A 26,662-nucleotide genomic window follows, 5' to 3' on the forward strand; every position below is an offset into this window, starting at 1 on the left:
GCAAAGCAAGCTGGGGTCGTCACCATTTCCCCCCCTCCTGGTTGCATAGTAAGCAGCATTAAAAGTGCCGTCAAACGCTATACACAGGGGTTTACAGCATTTTTAACACACCCCATTAATTTCAATTGCTGATGTAGAGCGTCAAAAACACGCTGCAACGCTGAAAAAATAAATGATGCGCTAAAACATTTGTCTGAGAGGTGAAATAAATGGAGGCTTAGTGCAGCATTTTTAGCGGGCGTTTAAAACACTGTAAGAAGGCATCTATGTAAGAGAAAGGCCTTAGACTGCCTGTCCACAGGCGGGATTTCATTGCGTTCCCTGCGGCAATAATCTGGCCACAGGGAACGCAGTGAAAGCTCTCCATAGCGTTGATATGGAGTGTGCTTCCCCCCTGTCCATGAGCAGAGAATCACTGCAATTCTCCACTCGTAGGCGGCAATTCACAGCATGCTGTGAATTTACCGCGATTCTCCACCGTCAGCCTGTCAGATAGGTTGACAGTGGAGATCTGTCTGCCGACTCCTGCTCCCAGGCGGCAGTATACCGCGGAGGAGATTCGCAACGCCCGTGGACAAGCAGCCTTACTCAGTCTTCCAATTTAGTTGAATCACCAAAACAATAGAGTGTTCCTGTAAACTTTCACACCAGCAATGAGGAAATGGCACAGTATCAGACACCCTCCTACACTTTCTATTTACTTAACAGCGATTAGATTATGAACAAAACAGTTGCATGTTAACTGCATCAACATCTTCCTGACTGCATCAAATTTACATGCTGCGGCCTTGAAGGGTGTATGTAAAGGGCTCAAGAGCAAAGTCCACTTCATACCCAGAAGTTATCAGCTATATCTGACAGCCTCCAACAGCCGCCACAATCAGAGCTAGCTCTGATCATGGCCATTATCTAGAACACTGACCGCACCATCTAAACAGTCATTTGGGGGACGAGACACACTCATGCCGAAGGCTTCTATGGAATTAAGGGACATGGTATTTGGCCGACTTATTTAGCAGCGCTTTCAAGTAAATTTATTTATTACCCCAAGCTGAGTACTCATTTTACCGACCTCGGAAGCCTTGAACCGGCTACCTAAACCAACAGGGATTGAACTTGCAACCTTCAGGTCGTGAGCGAGAGCTTAGGACTGCATACTACTGCCCTAACAGGGAGATATTAAGCCCTGAAAATCAATATATATTGTAATACTGAAGTATTCAATATATAGCTTGAGCTCTGTTCACACAGACTGGTATATTTATTATTGTCTTCTGACATTAAAGATACACATAGGACAAAAGTCTGTGTTGTGGATAACTAGTTAATTCCCCCTGTTCTTTGGTATGCTTCCTTACATGTCCAAGTACTTATCACTAATAAAGTACAATACAATGCAGTTCAACATTTCTGTTAGGGAAGAATTCTATACCTACCTTGTGGACAATAGGTGGCCTAGTGGTATTTCTGTTTCTCTGGCTGGGTAACACATTAACTTGTGATTGTGGGTTTGTACGGTCATTGCAATCAATAGAAATTGCATTGATGGTGTTGCTTGCTTGAAGGGGCGTCGTGTAAGAAGTAGGAAAAGGATGGTAGAATCCCATTACTTGAGCACATGGCGCTGGCATTAGCTGGTAGTACATGTACTCCGTGGACACAGGTGGTTGGGCAGGTACGATGGGATAAGCAAGGTAAGGTCCTGGAGGATTTGAGCTCGACTGTTGCCATCTTATATCATTTATATACAGGGGAAATTGTCTACAACAACAAAAACAGGACAAAGATTCTTAGGTTTGCATTGATTTTGAACAATTATAGAAAGATCAATGTTCACAAATTTTGATTTTAGGCATAAGACAAGATTCACTGTAACTGTGGGGAAAACTGCAGGAGGAGAAAGGAAAGAACAGGGAGGGAAAAAAAGACAAGATAAATAATACAGAGGTTTGCAAAACAGAGGTTAAATCTGTGGAAGCACATGATCGTTTTATTACTTACTACCCACTGCCGGTTTAATTAAATAACAATAAAAGGTAAAAAAAGGAATGGGAGCACAGCGAATCCTGGTCACCTCCACATTCCATCACTCACAGCTGGGATGTGACGGCCAGAGGCAGCATGGGGTCAGGATGCTGTGGATTTCCCATGCACATTTAAGGTAGGTAATAAATGTCCAGAGTTTGATATTTGCTTCGGGAGTGGGAGTGGGTTAAGGGGGTGTAGAGGTTTAGGTTTTGAAACTTTTGGACAGGTATTAGGTGGGGTGGCTTTCTGGTCTTAATGAGGCTGGGGGACGTGCTTGTTATTAAGCCCTTAAGGACATGGTTCTCCCCCACGACCCCCTCCCCCCAAAAAAATTCTAAGTGGAGTAAAATAAAATAAAAAATTCTGCTATCTGCCATTCTACAGCGCACAAACCGCAAAAAAAATTACATAACGTTATTCTATGGGTCAGAACGATTACTACGATACCAAAACGTTTTTCCCCCCAAGGATATTTACATTTTTTTATTATTTTCTGCCGCCATCTAGGGACAGCCATAACACTTTATATTTTTCAGTCGTAATAGTTGTGCAAGGGCTCATTTTTTGCGGGACGTCCTGTAGTTTGTGTTGGTACCATTTTGGAATACATTTTGATCACTTTTCAACGCATTTTTTCTTGGAGCCCAAAAAAGCGCATTTCTGGTGTTCTTTATTTTTTTCTGATGACGTTCATTGCGTGGGGTAAAAATGCGTTACTTTGATAGATCAGATTTTTATGGACACAGCGATGCCAAATATGTATTTTTGCTTTATTACATAGATTCCTTTATTCTAAATATTGCACAAGTTTTTCTTTTAATAATTAGTAAAACTTTATTAATCTTATTTTTACTTTTTTTTTTTCTTAGTCTTCAGAGGGGACAACAATTTGCAATGCTTTGATCACTCCTGCAGTATAACGTAATGCCGTAACATTACATCATACTGAGATCGGGAAGGCATTCTATCAAGCCACCCCACGGGCATTGCTTGATAGGCATTTTGCCATGACAGCCCTGGGGCCTTTCTGCATGCTTAAAGGTTAACAGCTCTGCTGAGCCGTGTGGTTTATCGGTGCTATTGCCAGCAGGTGTCGGCTGTAAGAAACAGCTAATGCCCAAGTTGTATGAAGAGAGATCATGCCCGGTTTCCCTTCATACATACCCCGACGCTGCAGGACGTAACTGTACATGCTATAGCGTTAAAGGGTTAAGAGATCTGCTAATTTAATTCATGGGTGGGCGACATGTCCCTCTATCAGGTGGTTTAGTCAGTTTGGGGGTCTACATCAAATGGCCACCTGCCCGACCAATACAATATGGTAACAGAAGGAGAATATTTTATGTACCGTGGATATAAAGTCTACACATCCCTGTTAAATTGCTGTGATCTGATGGGACAGAGGTTAAACGTTTTGGCCACAAATTCCAAAAAGTATGTTTTGCACAAAGCCAACACTGCGCATCACCAAAAGACCACCATACCAGCAGTGAAGATGGTGGAGGCAGCATTCTGCTTTGGGGCTGTTTTCCTGCTGCTGGAACTAGGGCTTTAGTCAAGGTGAAGAAAATTATGAGCCATTTCAAATATCAGTCCATTTTGGCACAAAACCTTCAGGCTTCTGTTAAAAAGCTGAAGAGGAATTTCACCATTCAGTACAACGACCCACAGCAGACATCCAAGTCAACACAAGAATGGCTTCACCAGAAGGAGAGCAAAGTTTTAGAATGGCTCAGCCAGACCTGAACCTCATTGAAAATCTGTGGGTTTAACAGAAGAGGGCGCTACATGAGATGACCTCGCAAACTGAAAGATTTGGAGTGCTCTTGCAAGGAAGAGTGGGCAAAGATTGCCAAGTCAAGATGTGCCATGCTGATAGATATCTACCCCAAAAAGACTGAATGCTGTCATAAAGTCAAAGGGTGCAAAGTATTAGTGTTAGGGCTTATTCAGACGACCGTATATCGGCCGCGTATCCACGCCGGCTGATATACGGCGTCCCTCTCTGCGGAGGGAGAAGGCTGGAAGAGCTGGGAGCAGTGCACTGAGCTCACGCCCCCTCTCCACCCCTCTGCGCTATTTGCAATGAGTGGAGGCGGGACATGGGCAGAGCTAATTCACACCAAAAAAACCCAAAAAAACTTAGCTCCGCCCCCGTCTCACCTCCTCTCATTGGAAATAGTGCAGAGAGGGGAGAGAGGGGGTGGAGAGGAGGCAGAGAGGGTGCTGGAGCTCAGAGCACCGCTCCAGGCTTTTCCAGCCTCCTCCCCCTGCAGAGAGGGACGCTGTATATCGGCCGGCGTGAATACCCAGCCGATATACGGTCGCCTGAATAAGCCCTCAGGGTGTGTATGTTTATACAACATATTTTAGTTTTCTTTTTAAACTTTTTTCACCCTAAAAGATTTCAGTTACCAGGCTGAACTAGATGGACATCGTTTTTTACTCAGCCTAACATACTATGTTACTTTGCAATGGGATTGTAGAGATAACGGGTCACATGGAAGATGGAAATGAATTTGAAATTATTCATCCTTGCTAAATTTTTTAGCATGACAAAAACCTGGCATTTTAACAGGGGTGTGTAGACTTTTCATACTGACTGGATTCCCTCTGTGGATAAAACTTGTAGCTCATGTGCCTGCATCCGCTTTATCTTCAAAAACTAATTCTCCCTTTTAAAGGTGCATCTACACTGAAAGATGATCGCTCAAACAACAGTTCAAGTGATAGTTTTGAACGATCATCTTTGCATAAACTTTTAAGTAGCTAATTAGCTACTTAAGAGTTAAATGCAGGCTTAGTGGGACACTGCTGATAGTTCCAAAAACAGCAGCTGCTTTGTATATGCAAACATGAGCTGATAGCGCCGAGAACAGCAGGAGCTGCTTTGTTCTGGGAGTTATCGCCGAGAGCTCCATGCGGGATACCAGCTGGAAGAACGCTATCAGCTGGTATACCGCTGAGAACTCAACACTGATGAGGCTCATTGCTGACTTTTAGCTTGCTGAAAGTCAACGATGAGCGAATAGTGCACCAACAGTGTACGATGGCTGCCCATTTAGACGCGTTTTTTAATAGTGCAACATTGCAAAGGATCTGTTTATTTTGTGATTCGTTTTATTTTGGCCACACCTATAACTGATCACATCCTTGGGTATGGGGATGGGGGGTAGGTAGGTACTCAGTTGTAGGTTAAATAAGCGTCAATTATTTGACTTCGAACCATTGAGAAGCCCTTCCCTATATCATGTGATGCAACGACAATGAAAGTAGGGGGCTTGCAACTCCTCCAATATGTGGTTCACCTCTTTATGTCGTCTTGTTAAAGAACAGCATTCCGAGCCCGGAAAGGACACTCCTGTAATGTTACTATGACTAAGCAAACATTAACAAATCTAAACTGAAGTATAGCGGTATAATATTTACACAGACCAAAAAGCAAAGTTCACTGAAGAGATAAGAGTACTTCAGGTGACATGCGCCAGAGACTTGTAGCTTCCATCTATCGCAATGGCAGACAAGCATTTGCATACAGTTTCTCAGTGAAGAATACGAATTACCTATTAGACTGGTTTTCCTGTACAAAGGGGTAGCAGGTTATAAGATAGCTTGGAATGGGGGTAGGTTCCAGTCCGCCAACGTTTCCACCGTCGCCAGGAAGAGACATTGGGATTGTGATGGCCTCAGTCCCTTTCTTCTGAGGAACGAATGGCTCAACCTCAGCCGACAGCTTTCCATTCTGAAAATATTATTTAAAAAAGTTAAAAACCAAAAAATTCTACTCCATCTCAGAACTGAAAATAAAATAAGCACATTCTGCTTTATCAGCTAGGAAATAGGAAGTGACTTCCCTAGTTACCAGAGGTCAGGGAGGAAGAAAGGCATAAAACCTGCTCCTTGATGTATGCGAGTAAAATAACAGTAAAGTTCGGTGGGATTAATCAACATGTGTTTTTGCAGTTGGGAATGTAAATGTGATGACAGCTTTCTGTTAGTGGATATATGCCAAAAAGTTCAACAGTCTTATAATCGTTACACAGCGCCAAACATTTTCCGCAGCAGTTTACAACACTGAACATATAGGACCTTGAACATATTCAATATTTTTAGAAGACTCTACTATGAACATGACTGCAAGAGGGCGGGTTTCTAATAATTTTCCTTTAAAACTGGCGTTTTGAGCAATGTGGAAGCGGTTTTTGTCAGAACATGACTGGGCTTCAATTGTCCTGCAATTTGGGGTTCACACAGAGGCGTAGTTTGAAGCTTCTGGGCCCAAATGCAAACTCTGTAAAAGGGCCCCCACCTATAATGCTTTATTCATAGTACTGGGCTCCCTATATGGAGAAGAGAGGCCTTATGGGCCCCCTAAGGCTCCTGGGCCCGGGTGCCACCGCATCCCCTATAGTTACGCCCCTGGGTTCACATGTTTGAGCATACTGCACAATGCATTCAATTTCCCTTCTACAATATACAAACGGTCTAACAGTATATTATGCATCATCTCCATATCCGAACCAAATAACTGCCCCAAAAAGCTGTAAGGCTGGGTTCACACAGGGCGGATTTGCCGCGGTTTTGCCGCAGCAGATCCGCCCGCGGCCGCTAATCTCGGGATTAGCCAGCCATGTGGACGAGGTTTCTCAGAAACCTCGTCCACACGGGACAGCTAATCCGCTGCGGTAAATCTGGCTGAAACCGCGGTTTCAAAATATGCAGCATGTCCATTCTTTTTTTCATTCCGCTGCGGCCGCGCTCTCCTCTATGGGAGCGCCGGCCGCAGAGAAAGAGCGAGCGGCCGGGCCGCTTCAAAGCCGCCGCGGTTCTCCCGGCGGAAATATCGCATTTTTTGCTGCGGCCAAACCGCGAGATTTCCGACGGGAATACGCCCCGTGTGAACCCTGCCTAAGCAGTCCGTGTGCTGCTTCTTCTATATGTTACAGCTACTTATTAATTACAAAGTTACTGATTTATACTGAACATTATGTAACATTTGTAGCCTCACGCCGTGCTGGGCTCTACATACAGAGAACACAACAGGCATCTTGGTGGGAGCAGCTTAGAGACAGGTATAATCCATTAGCATACATGCACACACCTACTTTTATTTCTATTACCAGGATTAACTCTGTGACATCACTGTAATCCATTAAAGGATAAAAATAGCTATTCTAAGCTTGCCCTGGGTATAAATAACACGTGCCAGGACAGTCATCTATTGACTGTACACCAAGTGCTGGAGATAATGTGTGCAAATTATGAGCATGTTTATAACCTGTTTAAAGGTACATTCACACGCTGCAGAAAGGGGGCAGATTTAGTATAAACGCCCACCGACGGATTTGCACCGCGTTTCCTTCAGCGGAAATCCGCGCGTGAATTCCACAGTGGCAAGGTTCTATAGAAGCTAATATCTTTCTGCCTGACTACGCACACATGCAGATTTCTAACGTGGATTTCTGCAAGCGGGAAAAAAAACAAGAGACAAACGCGTCATGGTCTATTTTACCGCGGAATTCCGCAGCGGTAAGGCTCCATGGATATCAAGGAATGGAGACCGTGGAAATCCGCGATCACTTGCTGGCCCTTTTTGTCTTGAATCGCAGAACTCCTACGGCCGTACTCCGCATTGGTCGTGGGCATGAGGCCTTAGACAGACTGTGGTGCAGATTTGCATCAGATTTCAATAAATGAGGCGACATCTGCTACAGATCTACACTAAAATCCGCACCAACGGTGCAGAATTTGATGCAGTTTTTGGTGTGGATTTTCTGCAGCAGAAATTCCACACCATTTCTGCTACATCGAATTACCCTAAAGGAAGTCTGTCACCAACATTTTGCAATATGAATAGACGCAGCAACAAACCCCTCTTTTTTGTTAGTCCTTCCACGACCACCAAATCTGTTTCTCGGCGGTACACATTAGCAGCAGACCATCTGATGGGCAGTTTGCTCCCTTGAACTTGTTCAGGCTCTCCCTCTAGTGTTGCATCTACACCCCATGCTTGCTGACTGACGTCTTCAGCTCTGAGATGGAGACGTCATATGTTCCACAGACTAGTGTGAAGTCACTGCATGTGCCAAGTCCAGCTTGAGGAGCACACAGCATCTGCAGGTCAGAGATATCAATCATCAAGCAACGGATGGGGTTTAGAAGAAACACTGAGGAGAAAGCCCAAACCAGTTCCCGGGAGCAGACTGCGCATCGGAAGGTCCGCTACTAATCTGCATGGAGTGTGCACCACTGAAAATTTGCAATTGTGGGGTCAAGGAAGCACTGGCAGAAAAAGAGGGATACGTTCCTGCTTCTAGTCACATTACCCACCTATGGGCAGGATTAGTTGACAATGTAAAATGCTGGTGACCAGACTTCCTTCAATGGGACAGAAGACTAGAGAAATTATAATGGAAGACTTCAATGTCAAACAGGGTAACGATATTTTACAGAATTCTAACCAATTGTTCACTGACAGCTATGTAGACCTTTCTGAGTAGCTGTACGGTCTCAGCGCTATCATATTGATGATGTATTAGCAAAAAATAGCATGGTACCGTGTAACCAACAGCGAACATTCTTACTATAAATCCAAAGACTAGTGCACAAAAAGGAGTTTACCAGCGCTCCTGCAGGATTTATGTGATCGCATTTCTTGGCAAAGTCTTTTTATTGCCTCTATTGAACTTTTATACATGAGTTCTCTGGACAGTATTACCTGGGCAGTCCCACAAGAGCGCTGGTAAACTCCTTTTTGTGCACTCTTTGGATTTATAGTAAGAATGTTCGCTGTTGGTTGGGCTCAGGGTTATGATTGGGTTTATAAATGGTTACCGTATTTTTCGCTCTATAAGACGCACCTGACGATAAGACACACCCCAGTTTTAGAGGCAGAAAATACGGGAAAAAATATTTTGAACTCACCAGGCAGAGTTCACGATCGCGCGAACAAACGGCACGTTTGCTCTATAAGACGTACTGACCTTTTCCCCCACTTTGGGGAGTGTAAGAAAAGTGCATCTTATAGAGCCAAAGATACGATACATATATGTCAAATGAAATGTATGTCCTAGGCAGTGTTCCCCAACTCCAGTCCTCAAGGACCCCAACAGGTCATGTTTTCTGGATTTCCTCCGTGTTGCACAGGTGATGTAATTATTGTCGGTGCCTCAGACATTGCCCCAGGTGTTCTAACTATAGGATATCCTGAAAACATGACCCGATGGTGGTCCCTGAGGACTGGAGTTGGGGACTCCTGTCCTAGGGGAACAATCTTCACTTGACCCACCTACATTTGGTTGTGAAAGGACTCATACAATGCTGAACGGTGTCTAATGAAATATTAGGCTGGGTTCACACAGGGCGGATTTGCCGCGGTTTTGCCGCAGCAGATCCGCCTGCAGCAAAACCGCCCGCGGCTGCTAATCTCGGGATTAGCCAGCCATGTGGATGAGATTTCTCAGAAACCTTGTCCACACGGGATGGCTAATCCGCTGCGGTAAATCCGGTCGAAACCGCGGCTGCGGTTTCCAGAAAATGAGCAGGTCTGTTTACCTTTCCTTTTTTGTTTATTTACGTCGCAGCCGCGCTCTCTTCTATGGGAGCGCCGGCCGCAACGGAAAAGCATGCGGCCGAGCCGCTTCAAAGCCGCCGCGGCTTAAACCGCGGCGGTTCTCCCGGCGGAAATCTTGCGTTTTTTTCTGCGGCCAAACCGCGAGATTTCCGACGGGAATCCGCCCTGTATGAACCCAGCCTTAGACCACTTGTCATGCAATTACTGTTCAAGCCCAGGTAGAGAGGTTGGTGACAATAACATGTTCGCACTCATTTCCAAAACAGACCAGAGTGACTTGATGTTTGGTTTTGGTGACGGTGCTGGCCAGGGAAGATGCTGAGCGTGATCTCCACGCTGCTGAAACCATCATCCTGGAAAATCACATTTCCATCAGATAACAATATCAGCACCACTGGGTGGACCCGATTGGTCAAAATGCCAGTATAATCCCTGATGGTCACTCTCCCTTTTAAGGTCATGGGTCCTACTGAAAGCATGACAAATTTACCACCATGCTTGACTGTGGCAAGCAGACAGATAGGGTGACGGCATAAAATACATCAAATGGTGGCAAACCGTAAAAGAGGATTTGTTGGACTGAACCACATTTCAGGTCATCACAGCCCAGGATTTAAGCTTATGACTATAGAGAAGTATCTGTGTATACACAAAGTAAACCGGCGGTCCTGCTGACCGATAGATGGGCACCAACAATCTGCCCTCTCTGAAAGTCTGTAAAGTACCGCTCCTTTTAGACAAGCCAATTTATTGTTTGGATGAGCAAACGACTTGTTTGCTTTCAAACGATAACTGTTACATATAACGAGAATCGTTTACATTTCTCGCCGTTTCGCTCTTTTGGTAGTGTTTAAGGCCCCCTGTCCACGGCAGTTTATTCGCCGGCGGTAAACCAAGCATTCCTATGGAAAGCACCGACATCTGTCCATGAGCAGAGAATCATTGCGATTCTCTGCTCGCGGCGGGCAATTCGCAACATGCTGCGAATTGTCCCGATTCTCCGCGGTCAGCCTATGTATTAGATAGGGCTGACCGGCAGAGATTCGGCTGTGGCTCCTGCTCCCGGCAGCGGCTCCCGCGGCGGAGCGTCGTCGCGGGATACTGCATCGCCCGTGGACAGCCGGCCTAAATTGAACCAGAAGTGAATGACTGGTTATTTGCTCAGATGGGCGAACAAAGCCGTGCGTATGTGTGTGGAAGTATGTGATCACCTTGGTCACGTTAACCCTTTCCAGTCCAATTTGTATCCAGGTTTTCCTAGGGGGCTTACTCTTTTCCTGCTGTTACACAACTGCGCTATCTGCTGGCTAAAGGCAGTAGTGCATGAGGCGACAGGTTGGATAGGCTCCGACAGCAGAGAGGCTGGTAATATACAGTAAGAGAACCCCGACGGATATCTACCAACATCAGAGCTGTACAGCCTTAAATCATAATGTCTTCACAGGTCAGACAGTGGATTGGAAAGGGTTAAAGGCCCATGAACCACAAAAAGCCCATGAACTGAGCTTTTTGTGGTTCATGGGCCCTGACAAACAATCACCCCTCTCCTCAGGTCTGCATACAACTGAGCGAGCGCTGTTTAATCCCAACGATAAGCGAATGAGCCAGCGATGACTTTTATGCCTGCTGAAACTGAACGACGAACGAGAAGCGAACGATTCGTGGTGGAAGTTCCACTTATTATTCTGCATAGAGATTAACCCATAAACCACCATTTTCCGTTCCATAGTCGTCTTTGCTGGAGACATACTGCAACTCCACTGGAGAACACATCCCTCTTACTAATCCATGATCAACCTCCTGGGCTCTTGTCTAATGTGTTCTATTGTTTATTCTAAGAATACATTATATTGTTAGTGTATTTGGCTGTTTTTATAGCTCTGGAAACATGCTGTTCACATAAAACATGACTCCATCAATGGGAATATATTTCTGTCACCAGGAACTCTAGAACTGAGTCATCGGGGCAAAAAGTATGAATAATAGAAGGGAAGAACAACAGTTTACGAAGAAGAAAATAATAAAAGATAAGGAAAAGGAAACAACGGGGTCTTATGCATCTGAGAAGAAGTCATAACCTTTCTGTATCAGGAAACACAGAGGGAAAAACTGAGAAGTAAATGGAACATGAAGTTTCATTTAGGGCTCTATACAAAATGGAATTGTGCATCATTTAAGGTTCGGTCTCTAAACCAAAATCTATGCAACTTCATTTAATCCATGTAAAAGGGGTTAAAAAAAGTGTCATTTTGCCAGTGTCGTAAGATCACTTGACTTTTTTATCATCTTATTGGAGAAACCACCATATTTCTAAGGCCGTCAGCAGACGGGCGAGTCAGATCCGGCTGCGAGGATTCTCGCCGCGAGACGCGACCCGAGCGCCTGCAGAGAGCGGCGCGTACTCACCCGCGCCCGTGGGTCCAGCTCTTTGATGTGCCAGCTTGCCGGGCAGCCGGCGCATGCGGCGGGTGAGTGATGTTTCTGTGCGGGGCTCGCAGAGCCCCACACAGAAATAGATCAAGCCGCGGTTTGTTTGCCGCGCGAGATTTTACGCGGCCAAACCGCAGCCGTCTGCATAGGATTGCGTTTGTTAACGCAACCCTATGCAGGCTTTCAGCGGCAGGAATCACACGCGGCAATAATGCTATGAAAAACCCACAACATTTTACAACAGCATTGGGATTTGTGGCTGAGCTTTCAGCAAATCTGACCTACACGCTGCAGAGAAAATCCATAGAGTAAGGCTGCCTTCACACTGGCGTGAATAATACATACATGTCACATGAGATTTGTGCATTGTGAGAAGCACAAATATGAACCCGTTTTATACACATTAGTGAGGTTTCTCCACATGGCTCCGTGATGCAGGAAACAAATCACAGCATGTTCTATCTAGCTGCGAGATCTCACATTGCAGCCCCATTGTTTTCAATGGGGCAGGGCAGCAACAGCATCAGATCCATTGAAAACAATGGAAGAACTCCGCGATCCTCTGCTGCAGCTGTGACAGCCACGGCGGAGGATCCCTGCATTCCCGAAGTGATGCAAACGAAACTACGATTCCAACCCAAGAGCTCTGCAGAGAGCAAAGCACTCATGCCTCTTACCCTCCACGGTTTCTCCGTTTAAGTTAAACAACATTTATCACCTGTCCAAAAAATAAATGCATGCGGGAGTCAGAAAACTGGGACTCCAGAGAACAGAACAATGGTGGTCCCCAAGCCTTCTGTGTAACTAAAGCAGTAGTCTGCATTCATTGTGTATATAGACAGTAGAGGACAGCACTCTGTCAGTTCCATAGAAGTGTGGTGATAGTGCTCCATTCACTTGGATAGGTGATGGGTGTTTAAGAGAAAAAACCCTTTAATAGGCTAAAATGCAAGGATTGTATATAAACATCTAAAGCCCCATTTAGACCCAACAATTCTCGCTCAAAACCGTCTTTTGAGTGAGAATCGTTGAGTCTAACTGCACGGACATCGTGCAGTTTTCGTTAACGAGTCATTCATTGTTGTCTTTCAGCGTGCTGAAAGAGAACAATGAGCCTTATCAGTGCCGCGCACTGAGTTCTCAGCGGGATACCGCTGATACTATTGTTTTTAGCTGGCATCCCGCTTGGAGAACACAGCCAGAGTATGAAGAAGACAACGCTCCAGCTATGTTCTGCATACCCCACACAGCTGTATACCAGCTGAGCGCTTCGTGAACATAGCCAGAGTATATCATGCCGGCACCCCCGCAGTAATTTTCAGGTAAGGGCTTTAAATAGAAGCCCTTCCCTGAAAGTCATCCCTAGCTGATGTAAAAAATAAAACAAGAGCAAAAACAATTATAATATATGTGGGGGCTCAGCCGCTTGTAGCCGGGTCTTCTCCCTGCACTGCTCTGAAATTCTTTTATCAGGCAGAGATTTAACCCTTTCCAATCCAATTTGTATCCTGGTTTTCCTAGGGGGCTTACTCTTTTTCTGTTATACAACGTCGCTATCTGCTGGCTAAAGCCAGTACTGCATGTGGTGACACATTGGACAGGCTCTGACAGCAGAGAGGCTGCCAATATACAGTAAGAGAACCCCAACGGATGTCTTCCAACATCAGAGCTGTACAGCCTTAAATCATAATGTCTTCAGACGTCAGTGGATTGGAAAGGGTTAAAATCCCTGCCTGCTGAAAGAGCTGTATTGGCTGCGCTCAGCCAATCACAGACAGCGCTCAGCAATTCAATGAATGACAGCTGAGCGCTGCCTGTGATTGGTCACTGCTCAGCCAATCACAGGCATCGCGCTGCCATTCGTTGAACCCTGAAAATCACTACGGGGTTGCCTGTGTTCTGCATACCCTGCTCGGAGCGCTCAGCTGTATACCAGCTGAGCGCTCCGAGAAGACAACAGCTGTATGCAGAAGATAGTTGTCCCGATTGTCTTCTGCGTACAGCGTGAGCAGTCATTTACACACTTAAAGGGGTTGTCTCGTGGCAGCAAGTGGGGGTATACACTTCTGTATGGCCATATTAATGCACTTTGTAATGTACATCGTGCATCAAATATGAGCCATACAGAAGTTATTCACTTACCTGCTCCGTTGCTGGCGTCCCCGTCTCCATGGCTCCGTCTAATTTCGCTGTCTTCTGGCGTTTTTAGACGTGCTTGCGCTGTGCGGTCTTCTGCTTGGTGAATGGGGCCGCTCGTGCTGGAGAGCTGGTCATCGTAGCTCCGCCCCGTCACGTGTGCCGATTCCAGCCAATCAGGAGGCTGGAATCGGCAATGGACCGCACAGAGCCCACGGTGCACCATGGGAGAAGACCCGCGGTGCATCGTGGGTGAAGATCCCGGCGGCCATCTTGGTGAAGGTAGAAGTAGGAAGAAAGAAGAAGTCGCAGAGCGGGGATTCGGGTAAGTAATATTTTTTTTTATTTTTTTTTTTATAAACACATCCCTTGGGTTTGTCCTGCGCCGAACGGGGGGCCTATGGAAAAAAAAAAACCCGTTTCGGCGCGAGACAACCCCTTTAAGCAAAGTGAACACTCAAAACTGTCACTCAAACTGCCATTTGAGCGGCATTTGAACGATAATCGTTGTGTATGAATTAGGCATAATGCTACCATCAGAAGACACTACAGACAAATGCCACATGGCTCCATGCTGGGCACCAGTGCTAGGAATGCTTTACAGCACGATGGCATGCAATGAATTAATCCTTATACCAAGCTTCTTTAAACCAATAGTACATTGGGTCACAAAAATTAAAAGGTAGAATTTCAAAAAGTATGTGTATAGGTAATATGTAAATACTGAATGTGGAAATCTATGGACTTCCGTCATTTCATAAAGGCCAAGCAGTCCATAGATCTACATAACCGAGGGCATATTCTACAAATGTAACGGAGAACATCAAGTCACAAAACTTAAATGTCATGTTTCAATAAGCGTTTGCCTTCTCTTTGCATGCCCAAACGATGCCCAACATTTGTCCTCGCAAGTACTAGCTCCTGTGCACCTGCATGGGAACTAGTATCACTGGCTCACAGTGGGGCGGCAGGAGGAGATTTCTGCATCAACGATGGAGGATCAGCTGATTGCTCCTCGTTCAGTGTTAATAGCGGTCATTCAATACTGAATGGCCGCTGTGTTAAATGAATGGAGAGGCGTGGGGGAGCGAGAGAAGAGAAATCTCCTCCTGCCGCCCCGCTGTGAGCCAGCGATACTAGTTCCCGTGCAGGTGCACAGGAGCTAGTATGTGCGGGACGAGTGTCGGGCATCGCTTGCACGACACTCGTCCAGTCTAAATCAGCCTGAAGAGAACACTTCCTACTTGCCTCTAAGAGAACACTTCCTACTTGCCTCTAAGAGAACACTTCCTACTTGCCTCTAAGAGAACACTTCCTACTTGCCTCTAAGAGAACACTTCCTACTTGCCTCTAAGAGAACACTTCCTACTTGCCTCTAAGAGAACACTTCCTACTTGCCTCTAAGAGAACACTTCCTACTTGCCTCTAAGAGAACACTTCCTACTTGCCTCTAAGAGAACACTTCCTACTTGCCTCTAAGAGAACACTTCCTATTTACCTCTAAGAGAACACTTCCTATTTACCTCTAATGCTGGGTTCACACAGGGCGGATTTGCCGCGGAAATTCATTGAGGTATCTCGCTACGGAAAATCCGCCTGCAGACGCTAATCCAGGGTTTAGCCAGTCATGTGGACGAGAGTTGTCAAAAATCTTGTCCACACGGGACAGCCAATTCGTTGCGGCAAAAGCGGCGCTGTGGCGTAGATTCCCCAGCCGCAGCCTCGCTCCTCTTTATGGGAGCGCTGGCCGCAAAGGAAAAGCATGCGGCGAAGCTGCTCCAAAACCCGCGACTAAGTGCCCCAGGTTTTGAAGCTGTGCTTTCCCAGCGGAAATTTTTCGGCTTTTCACTGCGACCCATGTGAGAACACCTCCCACTTGCCTATTTCTATCAGATTTGTACTCATTCACCACTCAAATCTACAGTCCACTGCGACTCCTTAGAACAATACTAATGGGGGAGTTAGAGACTGCCCTTCTAAAAGGTGCAGGATCTGAGGCCGGATTCACACAGGCAATTTAAAAAAAAGAAACGCATGATTTTCGCATAATGCGAGAGTGCGTGAAAACGAAGAATTATGAAACCCATGCATTTCTTTACATTTACGATGTTTTCACTCATGTGATGCTACACAGAAAAAAAAATTGTGGCATGCCCCATCTTTCTGCATTTTGATCTTTTTATCGCCCACATTTCCCTACGGAGCCTTTGTTTTATTGCATCGCAACACACGAACTTGCGTGAAAAAGGAGCACTGAAGCTAAAACATCTCATGAGCGAAACTGCGATATTGCTGCGATATCGCGATCGCCCCATGTGAAACTACCCTAATATTCACAAAGCATAGTGTATAGTTTGTATTATTAAGGCCCAATGCACATGGGCGCATTTGCATTGCGGAATCCGGAGAGGGCATCCGCCTTGTGATTACGCAGCAAACAAAGCTCATAGGACATGCCAGCCAAAAATCACAGCATGTCTTATTCCAGCACTGAAGCCATTCAATCCAAGGCCCTTCCACAATGACATTTTGGAAAGGTCACAGATTCCATGTCATCGCCTAGCGATGGCACAGCATTTTCTATTCTGCGCATGTGCGCCGTCTGGCACATCTGCGTAACAGAAAAGACTGTGGACAGACACACGAGGGTCAGCGGCCGGACAAAGGGTCGGATTCCGCATTCCGTGTGCATTCGGCCTAAGGATGAGCTTCTGTAACAATCACATCCCCATTTCCACCTTTTGACTTGTCTCCCATTTCCTAGTTTTAATACATCTCTCGTGGTTAGATCATCAGCCAGTTGTGAGATGGAAATTGTTTTTCAGATCAATCTGCTGCATTTTCATAGAAATAGCCAGTAATTGCAATGACTAATCGTGTAACCAACAACTACTGACTTGTGTCCTCATGGTTTCTATTACACAACGCAATAATAATCAACACAGCAGCACGGGGCGTCCTGACAATTATGTAACCGACATCCAGACACCGGAGGACTTTAAATCCAACTAAAAGGGGTTATGTTTTAAGTAATCTACAGAGTGAATATTTTATAGTAGGAACCCCTTTAAACTAAAGGGGATTGCGTAGCTTGAGTAACCTTTGTGGGGAGTATTAGGTCTGTACAGATTTTCACGCTTTGTATATTAACAATGATTTTATAATTCATTTACAGCAAGCAGAGATCTTAAAAGGGATTTCCAGTTATAGACCATTAATATGACCCATTCTCATGAATGGTCATCTGAAGTAGATTAGCAGGTTTCTGTCTTCTGCCAATCAGCTATTCTCTGGACTGATGTACTTGCGCGCTGAGCAGATTCCTGCAGGAAGCAGACAGCTCCATTCCCACTGCAGTGTCTAGACTTGGTACTACAGGTCAAAGTCCCAAGTAATGAATGGCAATTTTGCATGCAATACAAAGCCTAGCCACTGCAGCTAGAAAGGCACTGTTCGCTTCCCGTAGGAATCATCTCAGTTTACAAGCCCATTGGCCCAGAGAACAGCTGGTCGACTGGGATTCTGAACAACAGAATCTACTACTGCAAACCTATCCTTAGGATAAGCCATTAATAGTTTACAACTGGACACTCCCTTTAAACAGCGAGTAATAGAAACCATAAACTGAAGAGTTATATAACTTTAAACAATTGTGTATTTATAGTAGGAAGTAAAAATCTCCATAGGCAGTACATGGAACAATGGTTATGCAAGCACCATCACTCCATTCACTAGGGAGACTGGGTGCTGCGTTCTTGGGATCCCAGTGATCATACATTTAATCACCTATTCTAGGGATACAAGTTATGGCGGGATAACCCGTTTAATGAAATATCATCCTGCAGCAGCCTAGATGTTTCTCCATGTCCCTTCTCCAGACCATAAAGCACTCTTGCTACCGCTGGGGAAGACCTCTTCTTGACAACTATGCAAGGACACTTTTGTAACTAATTGCAAAAGTACAAGTTACACTATATATTGTATACAAGTTCCATGCCACTCTGGCTATAGTTATGTACAGGAGACTGATCTGGTGAGAATGGGCTATTTAATGTGCTTTCAAAGACTTTAGAAGTAAATAAAATGTTAGGCACAAAGGATTTAGTAATCCCTTACATACCTTTATTTATATAGTGTCAGATTCTACAGCACTTTGAGAGGTTTGTGTATCTTTCCTCTATTCTGTATACTTCTGTTAGTTTGTCTTTAGGTGATCTACATAACAGACAATCTACTCGCACAGATAAGAGTACAGCATTTATAGCTACTTCTCAATGGTCTATGGGCATCTACAGGCACAGCAGCTGTAAATGAAGCCCAGCCTTTGTCTTTTGTGTAGCTACTAGTGACAGACAGCTGCACACAGAGGATGTCACTAGCAGGAACAGGCTGGTAAGCCGCCCCCATGGACAGGGTAGTGTATGGATTTAGATTTAAGAAATTCTTTTGTCTATTGTCATTTACATTCAGCTGAATATCAGTAAATGTGGAGCATTGTGTAACCCACCAAGCCAGCAGTTTAGGAGCAAGTATCTTGGAGCCGTCACATTGTACAGCAATTTGGAAAATCCACAGTCAATGGTTACATGAGAAACCGCTACAGAAACAAGACAAGTGTTGTCCTTCAGTGCCAATCAATTACCTCCAATTGTATGTAAAATTCTATTTAAAGCCCTTCAGTGTGACTTACGGTAACCTGAAGGAATGTTAGCGATGTAGTCAAACAGGAAATCAATGCACATAGAAACATACCACTGCCGCTCAAACAAGTACAACCACTTTACACTGAAACTCTATGGGAACCCATAAAAGTCACTGAGATGTTCTAGGAAAGGTTGCATAACATTTATGGCCATACCAAGTGTAAAGGTTGGGGTTACATCAGCATTAGGTGATTCCGGGGTCCATTTGCGGAGCAGGAAAACAGCACCTCCTGGCCGAACGGTTCCGTCTTATGACAGTTCCCCATTGACTATAATAGCGGTCTATTCGATTTCTGTCCAGCAGTCCGGCATTTTGCTGGAAATTATAGGACGAAATAGTGTGTCTTGCAGCGCCATGCTGTCCTCTTTTTTAGCAGAAATCAGCGACGGAGGTTAAAAACAATCTCTGACGATGATGATATGAACGAACTCTTAGGATGCAATGTAAAGTTATAAGTCATTCAATGTAAGACACCAACACCCGTATGTCTAACCTGCAACCCTCCAGCTTCTGCTAAAATGCAACTCACGTTCTACAACAGCCGCACAATCACAGCTTAGACTCCACTGCAATACAGTATGTTGCCCGCCTGTGGCACAGGCCATTGTGAACGTGTGCTGCTGAGAAAGACCTAGGGTGCTTTTAGACCGCACGATCGTCGTGCCCTTTCACTCGTTTGAATGATTTTTTTTTTTTAACAACGATTGTCCCATTTAAACACGAGCCGACGACCGAACAAACGAAAATCGCTCGCTCATTTTATGCAGGCATGAAAAAAAACGTCATTGGTTCATTCACTTATCGTTCGGCTTAAACAGCGCTTGTCCAGTCTTTCACAGTCACTTATACAGCAAGTGTGAGAATGATCGATGCTCCTTTGAACGAGCCAATGATGTATCTACCCATATAAACGGGCTGCCCGAGAGCGAAGGAGATCGGCTCGTCTAAAAGGAGCCTTAGTGCAGATGGTGAATCAATAGGATATTCCCTCTGCCCGCTGATTTGTATCTGATGTATGTGGTGAGATTGAGCTCAAGTTCACACAGACATTTAATGTTAAAAAAAACAAACAAACAAGCTTGGCTTAGACTTTTGTTTTTATACTTTTGCTCTCTTCAAATTTTAGCACATATAATGAAAGAGAACAACAACAACAACATAGGACAAAAATAAATAGATACATTTATAATTCTGCTGGGATAAGCAAATGGGGAAAAAACAAAATAAGAATGTTGTCATCACAAACCCGCTGCTAGGAAGACAGGACCTTCTGGAGAAACTCCGTTCGTGAGGCCGAGAGTCAAACTCAACGAGACGCCAAAACGCTTCTACTAATGGGACTGAGAACTACAGGAGAGCCGCACGGATGTATTTTAGGAGCTGTAAATAGGCAGCGCTGCCGCTAGCGATTATTTTATAAATGTACTTAGCTGAAACCAGGGCGCTCCTGCGCTCGCCGCACGTAACGCGCAGCACCTCCGGCGCTCTCCTGCGCTCGCCGCACGTAACGCGCAGCACCTCCGGCGCTCTCCTGCGCTCGCCGCACCTAACGCGCAGCACCTCCGGCGCGCCCCTGCGCTCGCCGCACCTAACGCGCAGCACCTCTGGCGCGCCCCTGCGCTCGCCGCACCTAACGCGCAGCACCTCTGGCGCGCCCCTGCGCTCGCCGCACCTAACGCGCAGCACCTCTGGCGCGCCCCTGCGCTCGCCGCACGTAACGCGCAGCACCTCTGGCGCGCCCCTGCGCTCGCCGCACGTAACGCGCAGCACCTCTGGCGCGCCCCTGCGCTCGCCGCACGTAACGCGCAGCACCTCTGGCGCGCCCCTGCGCTCGCCGCACGTAACGCGCAGCACCTCCGGCGCTCTCCTGCGCTCGCCGCACCTAACGCGCAGCACCTCCGGCGCTCTCCTGCGCTCGCCGCACCTAACGCGCAGCACCTCCGGCGCGCCCCTGCGCTCGCCGCACCTAACGCGCAGCACCTCTGGCGCGCCCCTGCGCTCGCCGCATGTAACGCGCAGCACCTCTGGCGCGCCCCTGCGCTCGCCGCACGTAACGCGCAGCACCTCTGGCGCGCCCCTGCGCTCGCCGCACGTAACGCGCAGCACCTCTGGCGCTCATTTCATCCAACTTTTTAAAAAGACACGAGAAGTCACTGACTAATCGATGCAAACCCCACCGACGTCGCCTCCTCGCCGCACTGGGCAAATAAAACAAGAATGTAACTCACAACTTTATGCTGGGAGTTGTAGTCTCACAACACAAAAGCCACTGGTTGCAAAACAATCTCCAATAATTTACTTAAGGAGTCAAGGAGGGTCAAGTAGAGAAACTCAAGATGAAAAGGAATTTCCTGGCGCCGACACAGCGTTCCGTAGACAGGTGAGTCACTCCTACCAGGTGACATATGTCAGGAATGTCACCAAGAATGTCATCTCTCCATCATATATATATGATTGAGAGATTATAGCTCACTAGTAGATATATATATATATACACACACATCCCTACTGGTGAGCTTTGGACGTCCGGCCGGGTCATACTATACAGGTCACTGGTCATTCTCCTTCTATAGTAGTCTGTACATACAGGCGCTGGAGGGGAGAACATTGAAGGGACACACAAGCGTTGGAGGGGAGGACATAGAGGGAGACACAAGTGGAGACTACTGAGCTTAGGAGACCTGTGGAAGGTAGAGCCCCCCCAGTCCTTACATGACATGTCGTGACAGAGGTAACAGGACACGCGGGGCTGCGGGTGACACAGGGAAGGTGTTGAGAGGATGCTGTACCTGCTCATTAATCTCCATGGTTGCTGGGCCTATGTACACGGAGCGGCCTGCCAGCGGGTCCCGTCAGGCTCTGTGTCTTCTCGGCCTATGAGGGGGAATCACCGGCAGCAGCTTCTCCCATCTTCTCCCTGCCTGGAGTTCCTCCTTACTGTGTCGGGGATGTTGCTCCTCCGCTCGGCCTCAGTCCACACCCCACCCGAGCCGCCCAGCTACGTAACACCCGCCGAACCCGCGGCCCTGGGCGGAGCAGAGCATTCTGTGACAGGGAGTCAGCTGGGACGGAAGCCGGCCAGGACCTCATTCAGCTGAAGGCGAAGCGGCTGTCATTAGGCGTGCCCGCCGCTCTGTGCAGTAATGGCACTAAGAGGACGGGCAGGTTGGCTGCAGCTCTCACTTATGAACCTGCTGCGGTAACATGAAGGCTGAGCTGTGAGGCGTTGCTAGGGGCAACAAGGACAGGGCTTCTTTTAGACAAGTTGGACAATTGAGGTCCTTTTTGTTGAAAACATGCCCACCTGACGACCCCCTTGCCCCCCAGCGGTTAGGGCAGCTTTGAACTTGCCTTTCTGTATATTGAGTGACTCCTAGAAGACTAATTCATGGTTTAAAGTAAACCCGTCCCCTGCCTGAAGCACTGCCAACTACGTTATGGCGCTGCTAGGGGACGTGACCGGAGTCGGAGGAGGTATTTGTTATACTCACCCGCTTCCCACGGTGCCCTTCGCTGAAGTCCACGCGTCACCCGAAAATCCCTGTCTTGTCAGAGTCCTGTGCTCGCGCTCTGCAAGTCTATAGAGAGTGCACACACGGGACTCTGAAAAGACTCGGAGTTTCGTCCAGCACGGACTTCAGTGACGAACACATGGGAATCGGGTGCGTATAACAAATACGTCACTCCTTGTCACGTCCGCTAACAGCATCACAACTTAGTTTATGGTGCTTTAGGCCACAAAACGTATTCGTGCTTCAAAAATTTTCATGCGCAATATGCAGAAAATAGAAGCCATTGATTTCAATGGGTTTGTTCACGTGAGCGTATTTAGCGTGCAGAATTCTGTCGCGCAAAAAATACGCAGCGAGCTCTATTCTCCTGCGCATCTTGAACTCATTAAATTCACTGCCATTTCAATGGCTGGGAGCATCAGTGCGTGTTTTTCTGCACGTACAGTAAAAAACGCAGCTGCGTGAGCAAATAAGCATACGCTCACGTGAATCCGGCCTAAGGCAGGTGACGGATTCCCTGTATTCATTATAGTATTAAAAATTATGCAGCTTTCAAGCGGCCATAACGCTGGTGCATGTTCACATCGTTATCAGGTCATCAACGATGTAACCTGGACGAATCAGCAATTAGAGTGAAAATCGGCGGGAGAAACATCAACAACCTTCGATATGCCGATGATATGCTGGTGCTCGCCTGAAAAGAATCTGGAATATCTGACCCGAAGAATTAAAGAAGAAAGTGAGCGCATGGGGCTGTACCTCGACAGAGAGAGAAGAAAGGTAATGACGACGGCAAGTAATGGTACGGTCCACGCAAAAATCGCCAATGAGGTAATTCAATCAGACCCAAGATTGACAGCAGTGGAGAACCAGAAATCAAACATAGAAATGCACTTGGCCACCTGATGACACCAGAAGAATCCTTAACCTCTTGGCAAAAATCAATACTACACCATCGCCTGCAATCCTGGTTGCCTTAGACGCCGAAAAGGCGTTTGATACGTTACATTGGGGTTTGGCCTTTTCCACTTTGGAAAACTTTGATTTTCAAGGAAATATTCTAAAGGCTATCAGAGCCCTCTACACTTCCCCCTCAACCAGACTTTTGGTAGATGGCACTCTCTCAGACCCGTTCAATATCACCAATGGGACTAGACAAGGATGCCCGCTATCTCCCCTATCTCCCCTCCTCTTTACATTAGTTGTTGAACCTCTGGCGGAACTTCTTAGGTCCTCACTTGATATTTGTGGTTTCCAGGCTGGGAGACGCCAACATAAAATAGGACTTTTTGCAGATGATATTCTACTGCTGCTCACCAACCTCCTGTCCTCCCTGAAAGCTGCATGTGAAATCATAAACACATTCCAGCAAGTCTCTTTTTATAAATTGAATATCACTAGGTCATTAATTATGGGTATTCTTAACAAAGAAGACCTAAAAGATGATATCGCAAGATTTCCATTTGTCTAGCAGAAAAATAGTATCCCAAATCTGGGAGTCAAAATATGTTTTCCTCTAAAAGATATTGCTGATGTAAACTATACAGGTCTCTTTGATGATTTCCAACAACAAATCAACTCTTTTAAAATGCACCTTACCACATGGATGGGACAGATTGTTTTATATAAAATGATGCTCCTCCTGAAAATCGTATTTAATTTCCGCATCCTCCCTGTCCCTACGCCCCAACAAACAATTGCAAAATTCTAAAAACAACTTTCGGATTATATCTGGGAAGTAAAAAAACCTAGGACTGCCCTCAATCCTGTACTCAAGAGGGGCAGATGTACCTAACCTGGAAGGTCACTGCTCATCAGCAATACCTGACCAGACTAAATCGTGGATCGCCCAAGCTTCCGCTACTAGTTGGCCTGTTCTGGAATCGGAATGTATCAAGTTCTGTTCCCTTAGGTCACTTTTACTTGCAGTAACTTTAGCAGCAGAATCTGACTCCTTAAACTCGCTATTGGTGTTACCTAATGTTCCACCCACTATGGAGTCATTCATCCCTGGTAGCCTGGAAAAAAAGCTGCCACGGTGCTAATAGATCTTCTCTAGGTCCACTTAAGCATATTCCTCTCGAGGTCTTGGAATAGTTTATTTCAGATCTTCATACTAAACCGTTCAAATTCTACACAAAACAATTCCCCTTAATCATTTGCCTCTATAAACGAGGAATTTAGCCTAGATAAATCGGGTTTCATCAGATACAATCAGTTTTAATCTCAACCCAACTCGATAAAATTTCCATAGCTGAGCCGATAGCCCATTGCTTGGATGTTTCTGAAGGGTTGACGGGCAAAAAGCTGAGATTTTATTATGATAATCTGGTGGGTAACTTTAAACAATCTAAGAAAATGTAATGAATTGGGAAAGAGACATGGGAGAATCAATGTCCTTTGGAAGACTGGCTGAAAGCCTTGAGACTGGCTGCTCGGTCGTCGGGGGCTGACTCCTTAGTGGAGACCCATACAATACTTATAATGAGATGTTATTTTACCCGTCCCAATTAGCAAGTCGAGGATTATGCCGGGACGCTGCTTGTTGGAGAAATTGCAGGATGGCTGGAACCTTTCTGCACGTGTTCTGGTCATGTCCCTCCCTGAGGACATACTAGAATGATGTCCTTTCGCTTATAGAGTGTATCTTGGGAATGTTGATCCCACGAGACTCAAAATTTACATTGCTACTTGTAATGTAATATTGTAACTCATGTTCACGACTAATGTAATCTGTGAATTTTATGTTTTGCAATTTCAATAAAAATTTAATTGGAAAAAAAAAGAAAAATGCACGTGGCTGCAGTATAATGCAAGGATATGGAAGAGCAAAGATATTAGCATTGCTACAAAGATCCAAATGATATATGCAATTGTGTTTACAATCTCCATATATGCATGTGAAAGGTGAACACTCAGGAAAGCAGATAGAAGGAAAATTGATGCTTTTGAGAAGAATGCTGGAGAAGAATGCTGCATATATCATGGTCAGCAATGGTCACCAACAACATGGTCCTAGAGCGTATCAAGCCAAAAATAATGCTAGAGGACAAAAGTCACCAAACAGCGTCTCTCATACTTTGGACATATTTGGCAAGTCAATTCTCTGGAAACAACATTGATGCTCAGCACAGTTAGGGGGTCATGAAGAAGAGGACGCCAAAGAACATGCTAGCTGGAGGCAGATCTAAACATGCACATGGAAGAACTGAAAGAAGAGGTAAGAATAGGAAAGCATGGAGAACGATCATCCATTAAGTGACCGAAAGACGGCCTCAACTGAATGGATAATAATCATCATCATTAGGTCAGCAATACCAAGCCCACTGTGGTTCTACTAAATTGCAATTCAAGGCAATATAATGACTTATATACAATTCCGGTTGTCACTGCTGGCATGCATCTACACCGATATTGTAGTATGAGAAATCTATAGCTCAGATAACACTCTGACCTGGAGACTCCCTAACACTAATTCAGAGAACATAAAACCTTCACATCTTTATCAGTGGACTATTTAAGTATATGTTTATATCTCTTCTCATCCTGTTCTGGTAAAAAGTAGTTTTTTTTGTTTGTTTTTTAAAGTGCAAATTAATCACATCATGTCTCTGCCTTGTCATATGTATGTGTGTGTATATTTATATATGCCTTTTTGGGATCTATTTCATTATGCCTGAGGAAGAACCCCGAGTATGTTTGAAAACTAGCTATAACATCATGTATTTTTGTTGGCCATTAAAGGTATCATATCTACAAGATTACCTGGTTTCTCTTCCTGAGAACAATCACATTATGGTCCTTTTATACGGAACGAGCTGTTGGGAAAACCATGCCAACACTTCCAAGTGATGCTCTCTCCTGTGCTGTTACAGGGGGCGAGTATTGCTGGCATCGCTCACAGCACTGCTGAAATGGAAGTGGAGCGAGCCGGGGAGTCGTTTAGTTTTCTGTATGCAGACCGATTATCGGTCAAAGTCCCACTGTAGCGCAGGAATCAGAACAATTCTAAATGATATTGTCCCTAGTAAAAGGGCCAATAGTCACAACAGTGACAGTATGTCCAGCAAAAATAATGCAAACCTGGTCAAATGGAGCCCAAAAGGATCTCCCGTTGACTAATGAAATTCTACGCTTCCATCTGAATGCTGTTTTCGGCAGCTCAAATGGAACACTGGGATGGAAAGTGTGAACAAACATTAACACAATCTGAACCTAGCCTTATAGTATTTTAACATATTCTTGTATTTTTTTTTTATTTCCTGCAACTGAAATATAG

The 26,662-nt window shown here is 45.6% G+C and overlaps 1 protein-coding gene across 1 annotated transcript in view; it reads right to left on the reverse strand.

Annotated features, from left to right (window-relative positions):
• The window catches only part of SECISBP2L (SECIS binding protein 2 like), a 49,305-nt gene extending 27,422 nt beyond the window's left edge, over nucleotides 1–21,883 (reverse strand). The window contains exons 1-3 of the mRNA XM_066592620.1: nucleotides 21,661–21,883; nucleotides 5,592–5,770; nucleotides 1,437–1,761 (exon numbers count right to left, since the gene is read on the reverse strand). Coding sequence (XP_066448717.1) covers nucleotides 1,437–1,761; nucleotides 5,592–5,770; nucleotides 21,661–21,678 — 522 coding nt within the window. The 5' untranslated portion in view covers nucleotides 21,679–21,883. The remainder of the gene's footprint in view (nucleotides 1–1,436; nucleotides 1,762–5,591; nucleotides 5,771–21,660) is intronic.
• Nucleotides 21,884–26,662: the final 4,779 nt, after the last annotated feature.

Source organism: Eleutherodactylus coqui, chromosome 2 (assembly GCF_035609145.1).
Source record: "Eleutherodactylus coqui strain aEleCoq1 chromosome 2, aEleCoq1.hap1, whole genome shotgun sequence".
Taxonomy (NCBI): Eukaryota; Metazoa; Chordata; class Amphibia; order Anura; family Eleutherodactylidae; genus Eleutherodactylus; species Eleutherodactylus coqui.